General features: G+C 38.4%; 1 protein-coding gene across 4 annotated transcripts; it reads left to right on the forward strand.

The window, feature by feature from the left end:
• Positions 1 to 1116: 1116 nt before the first annotated feature.
• On the forward strand, positions 1117 to 15676 carry ZNF800 (zinc finger protein 800). Of its 4 annotated transcripts, none has more exons than XM_030480424.1 (5): positions 1117 to 1264; positions 1934 to 2041; positions 4281 to 4376; positions 7854 to 7997; positions 11029 to 15676. In XM_030480424.1, exons 2-5 carry the CDS (start codon positions 1981 to 1983, stop codon positions 12792 to 12794), a joined length of 2067 nt encoding a protein of 688 aa, XP_030336284.1. In that variant the 5' UTR covers positions 1117 to 1264; positions 1934 to 1980; the 3' UTR covers positions 12795 to 15676. The 4 variants fall into 4 exon arrangements, with proteins under 4 accessions (XP_030336284.1, XP_030336283.1, XP_030336285.1 ...); XM_030480423.1 differs by having other exon boundaries at positions 1181 to 1264; positions 1931 to 2041; XM_030480425.1 differs by lacking the exon at positions 1117 to 1264 and adding an exon at positions 1450 to 1537 and having other exon boundaries at positions 1931 to 2041.
• The last annotated feature ends 2044 nt before the right edge of the window (positions 15677 to 17720 follow it).

The raw sequence follows: 17720 nt of genomic DNA on the forward strand, positions 1-17720 counted from the left end.
GTGAGAGCACCTCTGGACATATGCAAAGACTTGTGCTTGGTTGCCTAACGTGAAAGTGTCAACTGACTTCTACTGTACTTCACATGCTACCTGGCATTAAGTTGTTTAAACTGTTCTCTGACACTTGTTCTCTGACTTCTCTGACACTGGCACTCTGTTCTCAGGTGCCTCCAGTTTATCAACCAAAACCCAAATGGACTTCATGGAGTTTGAATCTGGCCTCCTGTTGCTTTGGAAAAAGATGACTTGATGGTGAAATCAATGTCCATCTTTTAAAAGAAGGCTTTATTGCTTCAAGTTGATGGTCACAGACGGTAAGCTCTCGCCATGTCTGATTTGAGCAACAGTGTGAGACATCTCGCTCTAACACAGACAGTAGGTTTGAGTTCGAACTTTGAAACCATGAGTCTCATCTCCATTAAGAATTACAAGCCAAAGCTTGACAGATTGTTTCCATATCAGGATCATCACTCAGCATTTTTTCTGTAATCATGTGCTTATTCCTTACAGAAGGTTTTCTCTAAAGAACACAGGCTTTTCCCTAAGTGGAAAACTTAACTGCATCCTTTCCTTTGGCAAAAGCTAAGTATTACCTTTTCACCAACCCAAGGTGGTAAGAGAAGTGCCCTGAGAGAGCACAGGACTAAGCGGGCACCCTGTGGAAACCCATGCGCAGACACCAGCTGCCCGGCCACTCACTGCAGTGCAGCGATTCCTCTTCACGTTGTGAACACGCTTCACAAAGCTCTCAGTTTTTCCTCCAGGTGTTGAAAGCACTGATCTACCCTTTTGCATGGTGAATTTACTACAACAAACGGGGGCGGAAATGCCACCTCAGGTGACAGTGGCTACTCCCACCGGGGGTGTCCGAGCTCCGCTGCCTCGGGGGGCCGGGCGCATCACTGTCCCGCGCAGCGATTAGCGGCGAGCCTCGCTCCGCACCGGGAACGGACGAGGACAGCGCCGGCTCCTGTCGCCCGCCCGCCGCGCCCCCCGGCTGCCTCAGCCGCGCCGTCCCGCCTCAGCGCAGCGCCTCACCGGCCCAACGGCCCGCGCGTGCGGCCGCGCGGCACCTGTGCGGCCCGGGCGGGCGGGGTGGCGGCGGGCGCAGCGCGTGCGCACTGCGTGTCCCCTCGCCGGCAGGGCCTCAGTCACTTCCTGCCCCTGTGCCCATCCGGCTCCGGGGTCAGCGGCCGCCGCTCTGGCGGGACGGCGGAGAATAAAGTTTCGCTCGGGGCGGGGGAAGCCCTCCGTCCGCTCCCAGGTAGGGGCTTCCTCGCCGCGGCCCGCCCGCCGCGCCCTCCCGTTCCCGCCGCCCGCGTTCGGCGCCCGCTGTCACCTGCCGGCCGCTCGCCCCTCCCCGCCCGGGCTCGCGCGTGGTGGGGCGGCGGGCGCGCTCGGCTCCGGCTCCAGCTCCGGCGGCGCCGCGGGGAGCGGGCAGCGGCCGCTGGCTGTCGGGGGACGCAGCTTTCCCCTCGCTCCCGCGGGAGCCGAGGGACGCCGTGCCGGTGGCGGGGCTGCGGGAGGAGGGCTGGAGGTGGGGACGGAGCGCTGCGCGGCGGGAGAGCCGCGCGGCGGGAGTCGCCCGCTGAGGGGGCGCGAGGCCGGGCGGCTGCGCTGAGCTCGGCGGGAGGACGGCGGCCGCGCTGGCGGCGGCCGGGGGCTCTCCCGCCGGGCCGGGGGGCAGGTGGCGGCGGGGCCCGGGCGGGTGGGAGCGAGCGGAGCGGCGCGGCCGGGCTCGCCGCAGCGGCCGTTGCAGAGGGCGTTGTGAGACTGCTGTAAACAATGGAAACTTTCTCCTGCGCGAAGGGTGCCGCTGCCTCCTGGCCTGCTCTGGCTGTGCCGTTGTAGGAAGTGGGTGTGCGGGGTTAGCGCTCTCCTTCCTGAGCCGCCTGCCGCTCGAGGGTGACAGTTAATGTGCTTATTTTAGCAGAAACGAGCTGCTGGATGTAGAAGGAAAGTAGCTCGTGCGCACGGAAAATGCCTCTAAGGGACAAGTGTTGTCAGACTGACCACCATCACCATGGATGCTGTGAACCAGGTACAGTGGTGTGTGATGCTTCGGCTGTTTTGCATCTGTCTTCCGTTAAAAGCTTGTAGAAACTGTTGTTGTGTTGCAAATGTGCATCATCAGTTACAGTTTTGGATATAAAAGGTTTCTGAGTTTTGTTTGTAAATGTTTTTTAGTATCCCTGAACTGTCATGTTAAACTTATTTCACGAAGATGACTTCTGAGTGCCTGCAGGATGTGCAGTAATCCCCAAACCACCACATGGGCATTGTGTGTAGTGAGAGAGGAAGGCAAGAAGTTGTGTAAAACAACTGAGCTTTTTGTTGCCAAAAACTGTAATAGGCTGTTGTTTTTTCTTTCCTTGTAAAAATGACAATCTGGCAATCTCTTGCGTTTGTTGGTTGTTTTTACTTTACGTATCTGGATGAACTTGAAGATCTTATTCTCAGAGGAGGAAAAAAAAAAAAGGGTCCTGAAATGTTTGGTTGCATTCCACTGCTCTGTGACATGAAAGATGCCATCAATGGAAAGTGTAATGAATACTTTAAAGGCTTAGCTAACTTGCTAGATTTTCTTTTTTTTTTTTTGGTAATTGTTCTGCCTACTGTTACAAGTGGTAGCCTAAAAGGAAATTTGGTTCTTTTCTTGTGGCCTTGTTGTAGAGAATGTTATTTGGATACTTTCACTTGTGTTTTGAAAAGAAAGGCATCAGTTTGGGGAATTAATAGTTGAAAGCATGAGCATGGCAACTTTGATAATGCTCCTTTAATTAAATGTAATTTGAGAGTAGGTATTGTTTGACAAGTAGAAACAGTTCTTTGTGTTTAAGATGAAATGGCTGTGAATTGTTCTAGTGCTTTAAAAAAGCTAAAATACTTGCCTTACAAATAACAGCAATGTGTTATGTCTGCTTCACGTATGTCACTCCTCTTGATGTCAGTGGGTGTTGCACATGCATATTAGAGGCAGTATACAAACCAAAATATACTACTTTGAAGAATAGGGACTAGGCCAGTAGAATACAATACGTCATTGTGTTAGAAATCCCCAAACGATTAGCTGATTTGTAATGGTTGTTAAGTGTTCCTATATATAATAGTATGTTACGGGGCCAGCATAGTTGGAGGAGTGTTCATTCTATCGTTCCTTTCTTAGATTGCTTTTCTTTCTGACGTTCTTTTCAGCTTGAATTTATTTTTAACCTTACATCTTTTAGAATGGCTTTTCTGTCAAAATATGTTTAATCTATTTGCACTTAATATCTCTAAGTAGTTTTATATGATGCCTCTAGTGCTCTTTATCAAAAGTAACTTAGAGATGCTCAGTGCTTCATTTAAAAATGGAAACCTTACAATGGGGTTAAAAATCGAACCAAATGAATAAGGTAGGAGCCGATTTACAAAGTACAAAGCTAGTTATTTTGTCAATAAGAAATGAAAAAGAACACCTAACTGACAATTTTACAAACACATGCTTGTTGCCTGAGTAGGGCTCTTATTTAAATTTGGGTTTCCCTCTGAGCTATGCTTAGTTGCTGTATGCATATACAGCAATGGAATGCTACTGATATTCATATTCATAAATACTGCTTAGTAGAGTAACTTAAACCGTCATCCTGATCAGTAAATGTTTTAGTTCCAGTAGATTTTACAAAGCTTATGATGTGGAATGAAACTTCATAAGTAAGGTGTACCTTCAGCAGTTTGCTTGAACCAGAAGCATTTCTCGAATGTGGCTTTATTGGTAAAAATATTATAGCTCTTTTTGGTATATACAGTATAGTTACACTTGCACTTTTTTTTCCTGATCATTGCTGCTTTAAATTTGGATTCAATGCTGAGGTTTGTACTGGTAACTCTGAAATCACATACCTGTGAAGTGCAGTATTTAGTAATGCTTTTTTGTACATCTGTTTCCATTTGAATGATGAGAGTCGAGTAGATTGTTCTGGGGAACTGCTTTAATTGACAGAAGTTTCTGGTGAGCTAATTTGGTTTTATATATGGTTTTGTGTTTGATACACATGGCTTTGAATACACATTTGCTTTAAATCAAAATGACAGCAAACTGTAAGAAGGCATCATGGCTGGAAAATTCAGTATTGATTGTTTTTTCATTCAAAGTAGATGAAAACTTTTGAGTAAGACAACTTTTACTGTAGTCCTGGTCTTTCTTTTTAGCTAGTTTATTGTATGCACAGAAAATCGACACTTTAATAAAAATGACTTGAGCATTCTCTAATGGCTTATTATTCTTTCATATATTTCAGTGCACCTTTTGGAACCTGGTGATCCTCCATTATTGCAGCAGCCTCTGCAGACATCAAAATCTGGTATTCAGCAAATCATTGAGTGTTTTCGATCAGGTATGAAGCTATGCCTGATTTGTAAGAAGTTCATTACTTTGTTATAAGAGTTATGTATATTTAGTATATTAAAATAACCAACATCTGACTTTCTGCATTTTTTGCAAACTGTTTATAGGTTTTTGGTGTTAGGTGCTCTTCCTTTTAATAGGGGTTTTCATATAAAGTAGTGAAGATACTGCTTCTCCTGTATAAGTATCTTTCAAAAGCATTAAAAATTAGTTTGTTGTTCTGCTTTGTGTCATCACTCCTGCTGTTACTAATGAGTTCATCCTAAACTCCCAAGATGAAGAGAAAATTTAGTATTTACCTCAAACTTTACAGAATTGCTTTATCATGTTACTTTTAAGGTGTTCCTTATTGGTTTTGGGAGTTGCAGTACATAGCAGTGAACCTAAGAAAAACAACTGAGCACTTGGGTGAGCATGCCAGAGGTGATTGAACCTTTAGGGTTTTCTGTCTGTTTCTACACTTCTGATAAGGCAAACCAAACATTTTACTTTCGCAATCCTTGATGCAAGAACACAGCAGTTATTACGAAAATTAAATTTCTTTAATTAAATAATTGTCTTTAATGCTACTATCTATATGTTTCTAGATCTTACCACATAGAGTTGTTTTATATATATGAAAGGTTTTACTGAATGGGAGACTTGTGACTAATAACCTTTTTTAGTTTGGTTTTGATTGTCTCAGGCCTCAGATATGTGTGCCAGGCTCCTTTTGCTCAAAGCAGATTAATGGAATCTCTACTGGTAATAGCACAAAGTAGCTGAAAGTACTCTGTCTCTGCGCTACTTCACACACTCTGGCAAGTGTGAAGTTGATAGTTTACCTTGACACCTTCACTCACCTGCACCAGGGAAGTTGAACAGAAGGCAAAAGGACTTAGACCAGGATTTTACTGGTTAGCTTTGAACAAACATTTCATTATGGAAGGAAACTATTTTGATTCTTGTCGTAAAGAAACAGAGATGAAAGCCAAATTACTGTCCGTAACTATTTAGGGGGTTTTAGCAGAATCTTCTGTCATCTGCAGCATTAAGAATAACAGATGAAATTTAATATTTATTTTTTTTTTTCCTTTAAACGAAGTTGCTTGCTAAAGGCATGAACTTTGGTATTTCTGCCAGAGGAGTATTGGTAACAACCAGTGTTCTGTACTGATTTCTTGTGACTATGTTGTTATCCTGGTGTCAACATTTACTTTATTAGCATAATTTGACAAAGTATCACCTACCCGAATTAGATGTAACTACAAAATAGAGAAGGCTTTAGTAAGCTGGAGGCAGCATATGCTGGCAGGAGGCTGACTGCTTGTTGCCACAATCTGCAGTTGGGTCAAAAATAAGGAGATGATTTTTTTTTTTTTCCCCCTCTGCCTGCTGTATGCACAAAACCAGTGAATGATTTAAATTTATTTGCTATTTCTAGAAGTCCCTAATGGTCTGCAGTTTAATTTGAAATCATCAATTATTTTTTAACTCCCAGCACTGAAAAGCTTCATAGTTGCATAAGGATGGTTTGAGGCTGGAGTGACTACCATGTCATCTAGCCTGACCTCTGGTGTGTCAGAAATCCTTTAATCTCACCCAGTAATTCTTAAAACCAATAACTTGGATTAGACAAAAACACTTTAGTCCTGAACAGAAAGAGACTGAAATATCAGTGTAATGAGAGAGAGAACGAGGAACTTGTGTGTCCCTTGATTGGGAAATAGTGATGATTTAGGTGATCCTTTTGTTTTGTTTGTCTGGGGAAGGCGTTTGTGACAAGGGCATCATTGCCAGCAAATTTTGGTGAAATTTTGGTTTATTTTGTGCTGTCACCAGATTTGAGGCCTTTTGTTTGAATTATAGTTTGGCAACTTGCTGGAATTCAATCTATGTGGAGCATCTTCACTTTTGTTTGGATGGCTTTTTTTCAGTAGTTTTCTATATCTGCAGAAATTCAAGCATGGTTTGTGAGATCTGAGTAAACAACTTGCCTTTGGGGGATATCTGTATAAGTTTTAAATTTGGGGTTTTCACTAAATCTAAGTATTTGTTCAGTAGTCTAAAAATACAGGCCAGATGAAGGTGAGGTAGTAACACTTGAAAGAGCAGTGAGAAGAAAAGACGAGGTTAGGGCTATGTCCAAGGAAAGGCCTTTGAGGGGACAGAAACTGGACAGTAGCCTCACTTAGTGAAGTTTGGGTCCCATTTTTAAGAATTGTTGAAGACTGAGAAGACATCGTGCTTTGCTAAAACTCAGTTGTAAAAAACGTACTACTATTATATCACGAAAGAAAAAGTTGTCGTGGTAAGGCGCATTTGTATTGAAGAACTATTAGATGCTATGAAAGTATTAATATTTGAAAGGGGTTCATAGAGGAAATGGTTCTGCAATGTGACTCTGAATTTGATCTTTAAAAGGAAGTCTTACGTGTCTGTGATGACAATAAACTTGTACGTCAGTTTCAGCTTGAATGTCTTGATACTGTTTCATAGTTGTCTGATACTATTTATTTTTTGGTCTAGTTTATATTTTTGCTTGTTTAACAAATTTTGATTAATTTTGGCTAATTCCATTATAAGAAAAAAAAACAAGATAATTGTTTTGGTTAGCTAGTGTTTCATTCTAATTTGTAGTGGGTAAGTATTAACCATTTGTTAATCCATTGCTAATTGTAGGCCTAATTTTTGTGAGATGAGAAATGAAGGAGTGGGTTTGAAGTGTAGCTTAAACTGAATCTTTTAGTTCTTTAAGCATGGGAGGAGCTGGAATACATCAACAATGCTAGATCAAGCTGTATCTGTAGGGGATTTTTTAATATACAGTGTATAATAGTCTGGAAAACCTGCATATTTTGTCACACTGCCCATGTTGTAATAAAAAAGTTTCCCACTTAAATTATATGTATTTTCAGTAGGCTGAAAATATGTCTACAGTTCTACTTTCTTATCTAAGGATCATCATCTTGATCTTGGGTCAGATTCTTAGATACAGTAACATTTCTTGATCTATTTTATTTTAGGCTCTTTTTTTTTTTTTTTTTGCCTTACCAGGTACTGATTTTACATGAAGTAGCTGTATGTATCTTGTTTTCTCAGCACTTTCGGATAAGCTTCAAGAAAAAATTCTGCAGGCTTCTTTAAATGTTCCAGGTGCTTGTTCTTTCCTGTTGGGCAATTATATTGCAGCATCCAGATACTGTAGCATGGACTCCTTCCTAATGTTACCTGTTAGTTTTTATCATAAATCATCACGTTTTCCCTATAAACTGTAATTGCATAATCTTTGACTTTTTCCAAACTAGTCTTGTTTTCATAGTGAAGCTTTGAATATGTGTCATAAACTTACAGTGCAGTGGTGTTAACACGAGATTAAACGCTGTTAAAATTGTCATGTTTTAAAGTGTTTCCATTTTCATGGGATGATGTGAATTAAAAGATGAACAGAAAACCTTCGTTAAGTGTAATGTTTCTTTTATTACAGGAACTAAACAACTTAAACATATCTTGTTAAAAGATGTGGACACCATTTTTGAGTGTAAATTGTGCCGGAGTCTCTTCAGAGGATTACCAAATTTAATTACTCATAAAAAGTTTTATTGTCCTCCAAGTCTCCAGATGGATGATAGTAAGTCTTACTAATTGAAATGGTTAATAAAGCTCTCTGAAGTTGAGAAACCATTTATGTACCATTACGTACCATTTATGCGAACATACCAGAAACAAAATGCAAAAAAAAGAAGTGGAATTAAATTTCAGTAGTAACACAAGTAGATAACTTTTATGGTGATAAAGAAGCCACAGCATGCACTTCCTATGCGTTAACAACTGAGACCCTTGTCAATGTCATAATTTGATAGCTGGTTATATGTCCAACCTCTTAATGAAGAGTATCCCTGTTAACACTTTGTATTCCTCTTTCTCCTTTTTCTTTCCTGTTTTTCCCTCTTTACTGTGAAAGATACCAAAAAGCATGCCAAAGGACTGGGAAATTAATCTCGTAGAAGGGTGTAGATCTAAGGCGGCTTTTCAGTTTTAGATCAGCATAGCTCTGATGGGCTTCAGCTGGATCCTGTAAAGTGGCTGGGATCAATATCCATCATTTTCTCTTGTACTTGGGAAGCGCTCAGTGTCATGGACACAGTCCTTCAGTCTTACGCATTATGAAACACAGACTAAAAGTTCACCATTTTCTTTGAGGACCTGTGCTTCAATAATACTGTCTATTTCCCACCACTTCATGTCACCTTGATCTGCAATAAGAGGTTCTTTGATCAGGCTGAGCCCACCAACTTTGTTGTAGAAATCAAACTTTATTATTAAAAGAAAGATGATGAGGAAAGGATAAAGTAGTATATTTTTATGGAAAAAGAAGTTTATTAAAGTCTCATTCCAGTGATGACTTTTTGTTGATCTGAGTAAAGCTGAATAATTTGGAAATGTGCCAGCATTCAAAAATGTTTTGTAAAGTTTTCTAGTTATCTTTATCTCTTGACTAGATCAACATAGGTGCAGTGAGGATTTTTCTTTCCTGATTAGTGCATTCCTGCCTCAATATTTCCAAAATTAGGATCGAACAAAGATGTACATAGGCAATTCTTTTCCCATATTGTGTCAGCTAGTGTTGTGAAGGAGAAGGTGAGAAGACTAGTCCTGTCACCTCCCTTAAATGAGTGCGCTTGGCCACTTGCAGAGAGTCACAGAGCTTCCCTGTGAAAAGGGGTGAGTTGTATTTTCAGAGCAAGGTTAGAAGTGCATCTGACTTAGATGCAAAAGTTCCTAAGCAAAATAAGAGTACCCTGAGTAAAGACTTCCCATCCAGCTCCTGACATCCTAGCCTTCATTTAGTTTGCTGGTTAGCGTTCATATTTCACTGCTCACTAGAAGGGATGCAAATGAAGAGAATGATACTACATGCTCTGAATAAAACTATGTAAAATTTCTTTTATATAAAATTGAGTATGATGGTTATTGAATAAAGTGGAAGGGGTTTTTGATTTTTCAATAAATAAAAGGTAGGGAACAAGAGCTGGGACTGAAAGTTCACCATCCTCATGGTGAAAATCGTGACTATGCCCTGCTGATTTTTTTGAGCTGTATTCTGTTAGTGTAGTCATTAAATGGTCTGAAGGGAATTAAATGAAGGACTTTTTACCCTTGATAAAAATTATATAAGTAGTCCCATCTGAAACTGACTGCAAAAGGTGTTAAAAATTCAGTGTTAAAAGATGGGTTCTGAGTAACAAAACCAGCATATTTCTTGTACTGACACTCATTTTTTTTAATTTTTTTTTTCCCCCTCCGTTTTCTTCATGTATTGCTGGCAGTGTGAAAGGAACAGCACTGACTAAGTGTGGGTTTTTAATTAGTTGTTACCAGGAATCACATCTTCAAATGATCATGGAAAACTCTGAACTGTATCATCTTGGTGTCTCACGATTTTACTGTAGCACCTTGACTTCTTAGTTATGTCAGTGCAGATGCTTAGTGTATCGTGCTGGCAACTAGATCACTAACTAGTTCGGCATTTAAAAACAGAATATTATTGAGGCCTGTAAAATAATAAGTGACATGAAGGTAAAAATGGGACTAATCCTTTGTTTTTCTTGGTTTTCATAATACAAAAACTTGGGGTATCCAGGAAAATTACCAGACAGTAAAATTATCGGTATTTCTGGTAAAACAAAGAAAAACCCACTGCTTAACATTGTGGAAGCCAAGAATATAAATGCTTCAAAAACATTAAAAAAACCCCACGAACAAAACTTTTTTGGAGACTAGGTGTATTAAATCAGTACTTCAAAAGCAAACTTCAGCTGGAGAATTTTATTGGCATCAGACAAACAAGGAAAGGAGAATCCTTTCTTAATTTTTAAGTCTGTTCCAACTCATTATCAGGGTAGAACACAGGATGAACCTTTGGTGAATCTCAGTGAAGTTACTCTTTCTTAGAATAACTTCTGGCTCAGTTTTTATTGTTTTGAGAAATTAGTAAACTTTTTTATCTTCCTCCTGAATAATACAGGATTTTTCTGCGCTTAGCATTTCCTATCTTATTGTATCACTGAGCATGTTAACTGCTTCAGTATTACTAAAAGCTTTCCCTGCCCCAGAAGTTAAGTTCCCTCTTATCTACTGATATCTTTGTGCAGTGCTCAGGTTACACAGACATTTCATTGTTTCTTAAGGACTGTTCAGAATTTACAGAGAAGAGCTTATTTCCAGAATCAGGTTCCTTTATTGAGGATGCCTATATCTAGCAGTGGAAAATCAGTTTCTAATAATACTTCAGACTTAGTTGCACACCTGTAGAGCAAGCTCAGTCATTTTTGAGTCATTGACATTTTTGCAGTTGATACAGATTTTTAAAGATCAGTTTGATCCAGGCAAGCTAATTTTTAGTTTAGGTGGCTTTCACATCTGCATGCTAGAAGAGTGTACTTCCAGTATTGTCTTTTAATAAAAAAGTAACTTGTACTGATGCCATAGCAATGATTACTCAAAGTCTCTAAGTGTAAATGATCAGAAAAATAGTACAAGTACAGCTTTTTTTGTAGAAATTTGGTGACTGAATTGACATAGTGGTTAAAAGATACTTTGAAATTGAAATAATTTGAAATCACCAAATCATTAAAAAATACTTTTGCCTCTTTTCACAGACCTCCCAGATATAAATGATAAACAGAGTCAAGCCATAAATGATCTTCTGGAAGCAATCTATCCAAGGGTAGATAAGCAAGAATATATAATTAAATTGGAACCTATAGAAACTAATCAGAATGCTGTATTTCAATATGTATCAAGGACTGATAGCCCAGATGAGAATGTAGAAAGCAGTAGTACCCCTGATCAAGCTCCAGTACAAATACAGGAACCCAGCACTGAGCAACCCAAGACTGTTTCAGCTCCAGCCCCAACCCCAGCTGGGGATTCTGTAGAATTACCTCCTGCTGATCCTGTTACAAACAAGGTGGTACCTACTCCTGAAGAACAGCCTCCAGCAGTAAATCCTGAGGTGGACTCTCTGGATAATTCTGATTTTGGCCACCAGTTGATATGTTGCCTTTGTAGGAAAGAATTTCATTCCAGACGGAGTGTACGCCGGCACATTCGAAAAGTGCATAAAAAAAAGATGGAAGAGCTAAAGAAGTACATCGAAACAAAAAAGAAACCAAATCAGCCCTCTGTGAAAGGACGAAACAAGAATGTCCTTGTAACATTAGGTAGAAGTTGTCCTGTGTGTTATAAATCTTTTGCTACAAAAGCCAACGTAAGGAGGCATTTTGATGAAGTTCATAGAGGATTAAGAAGGGATTCCATTACTCCTGATATTGCTACAAAGCCTGGGCAACCTTTGTTCTTGGATACAGTTTCCGCTAAAAAATCTTTTAAGACCCGAAAACAAAAGTCGTCTTCAAAGGCTGAATACAACTTAACTGCATGCAAATGCCTTCTGTGCAAGAGAAAATATAGTTCACAAATAATGCTGAAAAGGCACATGCAAATTGTTCACAAGATAACTCTTTCTGGAAAGAACTCTAAAAGAGAGAAAGGACCCAACAATACTGCCAATGGCACAGAAATAAAAGTAAAAGTTGAACCAGCAAATTCTGTAGAACCTTCACCCCCTTCCATTGCCCTTTCTCCGCAGAATGAATTAAAGGGAACAAATCATTCAAATGAGAAAAAAAGCACACCGTCAGCACAGAAAAATAAAGTTAAACAGGACCCTGAAAACCCTAAATCAACTTCTAAATCAACTACTAAATCAACCTGTAAATCAACTGCTAAATCAACCTCTAAATCAACCAATGCATCTGCTGCAGGTGGCCAGCAAAAAACCAGGAAGCCAAAACTTTCAGCTGGCTTTGACTTCAAGCAGCTTTACTGTAAACTCTGTAAACGCCAATTTACTTCTAAACAGAACTTGACAAAACACATTGAATTACATACAGATGGAAATAACATTTATGTTAAATACTACAGGTGTCCACTCTGCTCTTATGAAACACGTCGCAAGCGTGATGTGATAAGGCACATAACTGTAGTTCATAAAAAGTCACCACGCTACCTTGGGAAAATAACTGCAAGTTTAGAAATTAGAGCAATAAAAAAGCCAATTGATCTTGTTCTAAATAAGGTGACAAAAAGAGGCCCTCAGAGGGATGAAACAAAACAGATTGGTTCAAAACAGGATGTCACCTCTAATTCTCCCAATAAAAAGTATGAAGGAGCTGATGTTGGCATTGAAGTAAAAGTAACAAAAAACTTTTCTCTGCACCGATGCAATAAATGTGGGAAAGCATTTGCCAGAAAAGCTTTTTTAGAACATCATAAGAAAACTCACAAAGCAAATGTATCTCACTCACCTGAAGAAAATAAAACCAAAGGCAGAAGTACAAGATCTAAAGCTGTTGTCTGGTGAGGAAAAAAAAAGTGTTTTGTTTATTATTTTTCTTTAAAAGGAAACAAAACAAAACCACTGCCTTTCTTTTGCTGTTGTTGATTTATTGCCGGAAACATTTTATGGTTTAGTGGCTTAAATACTAAGGTAGATGTCAAATTCATTTCTTACATGTTTTTAGTGTTTTGGAAAAGAGTTAATTTCTAAATTTGTCGTTGTAGGAAGTTGGAATAGAATATAGATTAAATTGTACTGAGTCAACTCTTTAAATTGTTTTAAGGCATCTATTGTAATCAAGCTAATATGCGTACATGTCGAAAATAGTAAATTTTTTAAATTAACATTACTTTTGTTTGGTTTGAATAACTTCACCTGTTAGTTAACTTCTCTGTGACCCAGTTGAAGAAGTACTAAAGAAGGTACTACAGTAAAAGCTGTTGACAGAAAAAAATCTCTGTGTACTTGTTGGAATTGTCATTTGTGCTTTTTTTTGTTTTGTTTTGGTTTTTTTTTCCCAATTTTAATGTATATTGCCTATGCCCTGTCAGCAAAAAGACATGGAACAGTTTTTTGGAATGTAATTCAGATGTTTAATTGCTTTGATGCGAAATCAGTATGAGTTAGGTGCCTACAAACACATTTGAAATCATCAAATTTAGAATTTGATTCTTTTAGTGCTTATTTATATAAGCACGAGTTTGGAAACTTCTGGTCTTTTATTTTTTAAAGTGTTCAAGTCTTATCAAGAACTTTTGTTTTAAGCCTAAATACATGTAGAAGTCTGGCCAAGAATTTTCTAAACTTCTTATATGGTACTCTGGGAACTTTTTGGCACTTGGAGGGATTGTATTTGTAGTTTCTCAGTTTCCGTAGCCTTCATGTTAAAGATGGCATATTCCTAAAAGGACCTCTTAAAAAAAGGAAATAAGGTATGTATGTGGTCATTTTGTATTTCAGTGTGACCGACTGATGCCTGGAAGTTGGGGGATTGTACAAAAAAATTATAGTGAAGAGAGACAGTAGAGATACCTATAAGAGTTTTTTAACATCCTTATTCAGAACTACCTTTCTAGCATATTTGGTGAAAAGAAAGCCAAGTATATGTGCCTTGTCCTATATTTCAACTCTGAAATACTACTTCCCAGGAGGTAATTTGATTTGAGTTCAGCTTTTATAGTGACTTGCCACCCAGCTATGTTAAATTGTAATCTAGTGCTTTTGTGACTTCGTAACGAATCCTGGCTAAGTGGGACAGAACTTCAGAAATATGCTCAGCTGGACCCGGAATTACACTGAATTTGAGAGGAGGAGTGGTTTCTGCATTTTGATCATGAATTAAAAGCTTAGCCTTATAAATTATTTATGTCATGTAATTTAAGACAGAATTCTGTCAGTAAACTCAAAGTATCAATTTATTCCCATTTCTCCTCAGATAGGTTCAGGTGATGTTCAGAAAGTTTGAAGTCCGTTTGAATGAAAAAGACATTAGCTTGTTGTTGGAACTGCTAATATCCCGATAAGGGTACTATAAGGAGGAAATATTTTCACAAGCTGTTGTCTTCTTACTGAATTAATACCATTCTGACTGCTTGTAGGACAGTGCCTCCTCCCAAACACTGAAGTAGTTGAAATGCACATGTGCTTCTAAATTAGCAGTTACCTCAATGCAGTTGAGGTTTGACACAGTATAGAGCAAACTTTCTGAAATGAAAAAAGTACAGAGGCAAGTTAATGAACAGCACCTTTGGAAGAAGAGTTGTGTTCCTCATTTAGGAGGTCACCTTCAGAGAGCTCATCGTGCATACTGGTCTTCCCTGGTATTGCTGATTGAACAGCTTTAGCTTTTTTGTGATATCCTACTTGGGCAAATATTGTGTTACATACTGTTTTAAATTTATTACAAATGTATGTATAAGAGCAAAAAGCGTAGTGTATATTGGCTGAATTGTACTAATTTTTAGTATTTGCCATAACATCCATTTGTTCATATTGATTAATTTCCCGGTTCTGGGACATTGTGAATTTCACTGTACTGAAGTTGCTGCAAAGACCTCCGTTTTGTTTCCATATGTGGTTCATAGGAAAACTTTGTAAACATCTGGGAAGTTCACAAGATTATTCACATTCCTCTATTCTTTACTTTTTTTAAAAAAAGATACACAAGCACTTTAATGATAGTTGCAGTTTATTTTTTCAGTTTATTTTTTGAAAGATCAACACACTAATGTTAATATGAAGGTAGTGAATATTTGCTGATGTATTATAGACAGACAATCTGTGCACAACCACTTATAATGTTAGCTTATTTCATTAAATATTAATAAAAAGGGAGGATAGTATGGGAGAAACTCAGAATGTTTTTTGTCTTGAGATCATGAATGACCACTAGTGGGTAGCACTTGACTTTGTATAATTTGGAAAATGTTTTAGATACCCTTTTTTAACCTTTTAATCAAGATTGTAGTAAAGCAGCTGCATACCTACCATTATGAAATTCTTGGCAGGTTTCATGCGTCAGTGGTTTGGGGGGTTTTTTGTTTTGTTTTTTACTTTTTAGAAAATGTTTAGTGATTTGTGTCAAATTGCTACAATTTGAAAGGTATTGTACATCAGAAGAAATACCATGTTTTTTATATAGGTTCACTCCCTTAGTTAGGGAGGTGCCTTGTGTTCATGTATACTTTTTGTATAAAATATATCTAAAAATGTTGATCACAAGATCAGGAGTAAAAATACTTTTATGGATAGAGAAATATTTGGCCCTGTTAGTGCATTGCACTAAAAATACTGTGAATGGGAACTGGACTGTAGCTGTTGCTCAAGATGTTTTATATTGAATGTACATTCTTTTGTTTGGATAAATGTACTGTATTTGATGGAAAATAAAGCAGACTGGAAATCACTTCTAAGTGTGCATAAACAAAAAGATGTCGTGTTTGTAAACCTGGAATATCTAGCACTCCACAACTGGAAATTACTGTGTTTGCATTTTTTTAAAGTTTTACTCTTTGGTCACTGAAACTAATTGATTGTAATACTCGTTGTAATAGATGTGGGGGGTTTTGTTATGAAAACTTTGGCACTTGTGGAATGAGCGCTTCTCCACACTGATGGTTGACACTGCTGTATTTTTAGAAAACACTGTTTATACTGGCTTGTTCCTTGTAAACAAAGCTCTTCCTTAACTGAGCAAAGCTTTTTTATATTACCCTTTTAAAAAAAGAGTGAATATTAATATTGAAGGAGATAGGATATGCTCGGCTTTTTTTAATAAGAAAATAAGGTTACCTAGTTTTGCATTGAATTTGCATTGGTGGCCAACTAATGTTCCTTCTTTTTGAAGTTGAAATAGAAGAAAAAACTGCTGCGTTCATTGTTTATTCTTTTCTAAAGGAAGACATCAAGCTGTTTATGTAAGTGCATGTTAACTAAAATTCCTGAATGCCTGTGGATTAAGATTAGGAAATTAAAATGCAGGTGTAGTGGTAGGATAGTTGTTCATTTCTCAGTAAATCCCTGTGGTTTCTGCTGTCTGTTCTGGGTATGTGAGCAGTCTGCATCTTGAAATACGTGAAAGTGAAGTTACTGCTACCTCAAAGGTAAGCTTTTGCTGAAGGATCTCCAATTCTGCATCCGTGTAGATAAACAGAGCTACAAAATTGTTTTTTTTCTATTTTAAGCTTTGGGTAGCGAATTTCTTCTTAAAGATGTGGCTTAGTAACTTGCAGTTGCCACCTTTTTTTTTTTTTTTTCCCTCCCCAATATCTTCCTATGAGGTTCAATCTACTGGGTAGCTTTTTTGAAGCACAAGTCTCCATTCTGACTTGTGGAATAGCTTTGTTTTCTCTTTTTCCAGTAACAAAAATAAATTGATTGTGATGGGCTTGTTTATTTGAGTTTTGGGTTTTTTTAAATCTTTCCATGCAACCATCTTGAATGGGAGGAAACAAAAAATTGAAGGGAGAAAGATTGCCAATTATTGCTTGTAATTTGCACAAAATGTATTTTTCAACAAATCCTGAGAAGTTAGAATAAAGCTTTGAATATAGTCAAGATCCACATAGGCACTTAGGTGTGGGGTTATGCATTAATGTGTCTGGATATGAGTTTTTAATTAAGGTGCAGTCTTGCATCATTGATAAGGCATGTTGCTTTGGTTTGTTTTGCTTGGACTAGCCAAAGACATGTAAATTCTTCAGTGGGCCTTCGTGGTTAAGGTTGAGTCTTGTTAAAGAGATTTTTATTCAGAATGAATGTGAGATACCTTACAGAAAACTTTGAGGATGATCTAAGCATTCTGCATGGAAGCCTGTCTGATTTTAAAAAAGTGATAACGTATTTTCTACTGCTCAGGCTTTGAGGGGGTAGCTTTGATTGCTGTGAAACCTTGCATAAACAAGTGAAAGTCACTGGAGGTATCAGGCTTGCTGAAGTCTAATAAAGTGCTGGCTGCTTTCTTTAGTTAATCATCTCTTAGCTGAGGGTGTCTGGTCTTCCTGGGTTTGTTTTTTTGTTGTTGTTCTTTTGGTATTTTGTTTTGGGTTTTGGTTTGGTTTGTTTTGTGTTAAAATGTTTTCTATTTTTGTGTTTTACTTGTCTTTTCTGTCTGGAATGTTAGATGCCAGGGCTTGAAGTCCTTGTACTGTTTCGTCTCAGTTTTATAGGAGAATAAAGAAAACTGTAGCTTAGATAGTTGATGGTCATTATCACCATTTGGTTTTTGATTGGCTTCTGTTGTGACAAACTTTAAGCTGCTGTGGGAAGGATTTGTGTGACTGGTCAGGTGCTTGAAGTACTTGATGAGATCTAAAATAAGATCAGTTTTGACTGATGGCTGAAAGAAATGTGGGTGGATATTTTACATGATTCCAATTTGCTGAATAGTGAAATACAATGATTGGTAAACCACGAGGGTAGACCAGTAGGTTGGTTGAAGGGTGAGTGGTA

Source organism: Strigops habroptila, chromosome 3, assembly GCF_004027225.2.
Source record: "Strigops habroptila isolate Jane chromosome 3, bStrHab1.2.pri, whole genome shotgun sequence".
Taxonomy (NCBI): domain Eukaryota; kingdom Metazoa; phylum Chordata; class Aves; order Psittaciformes; family Psittacidae; genus Strigops; species Strigops habroptila.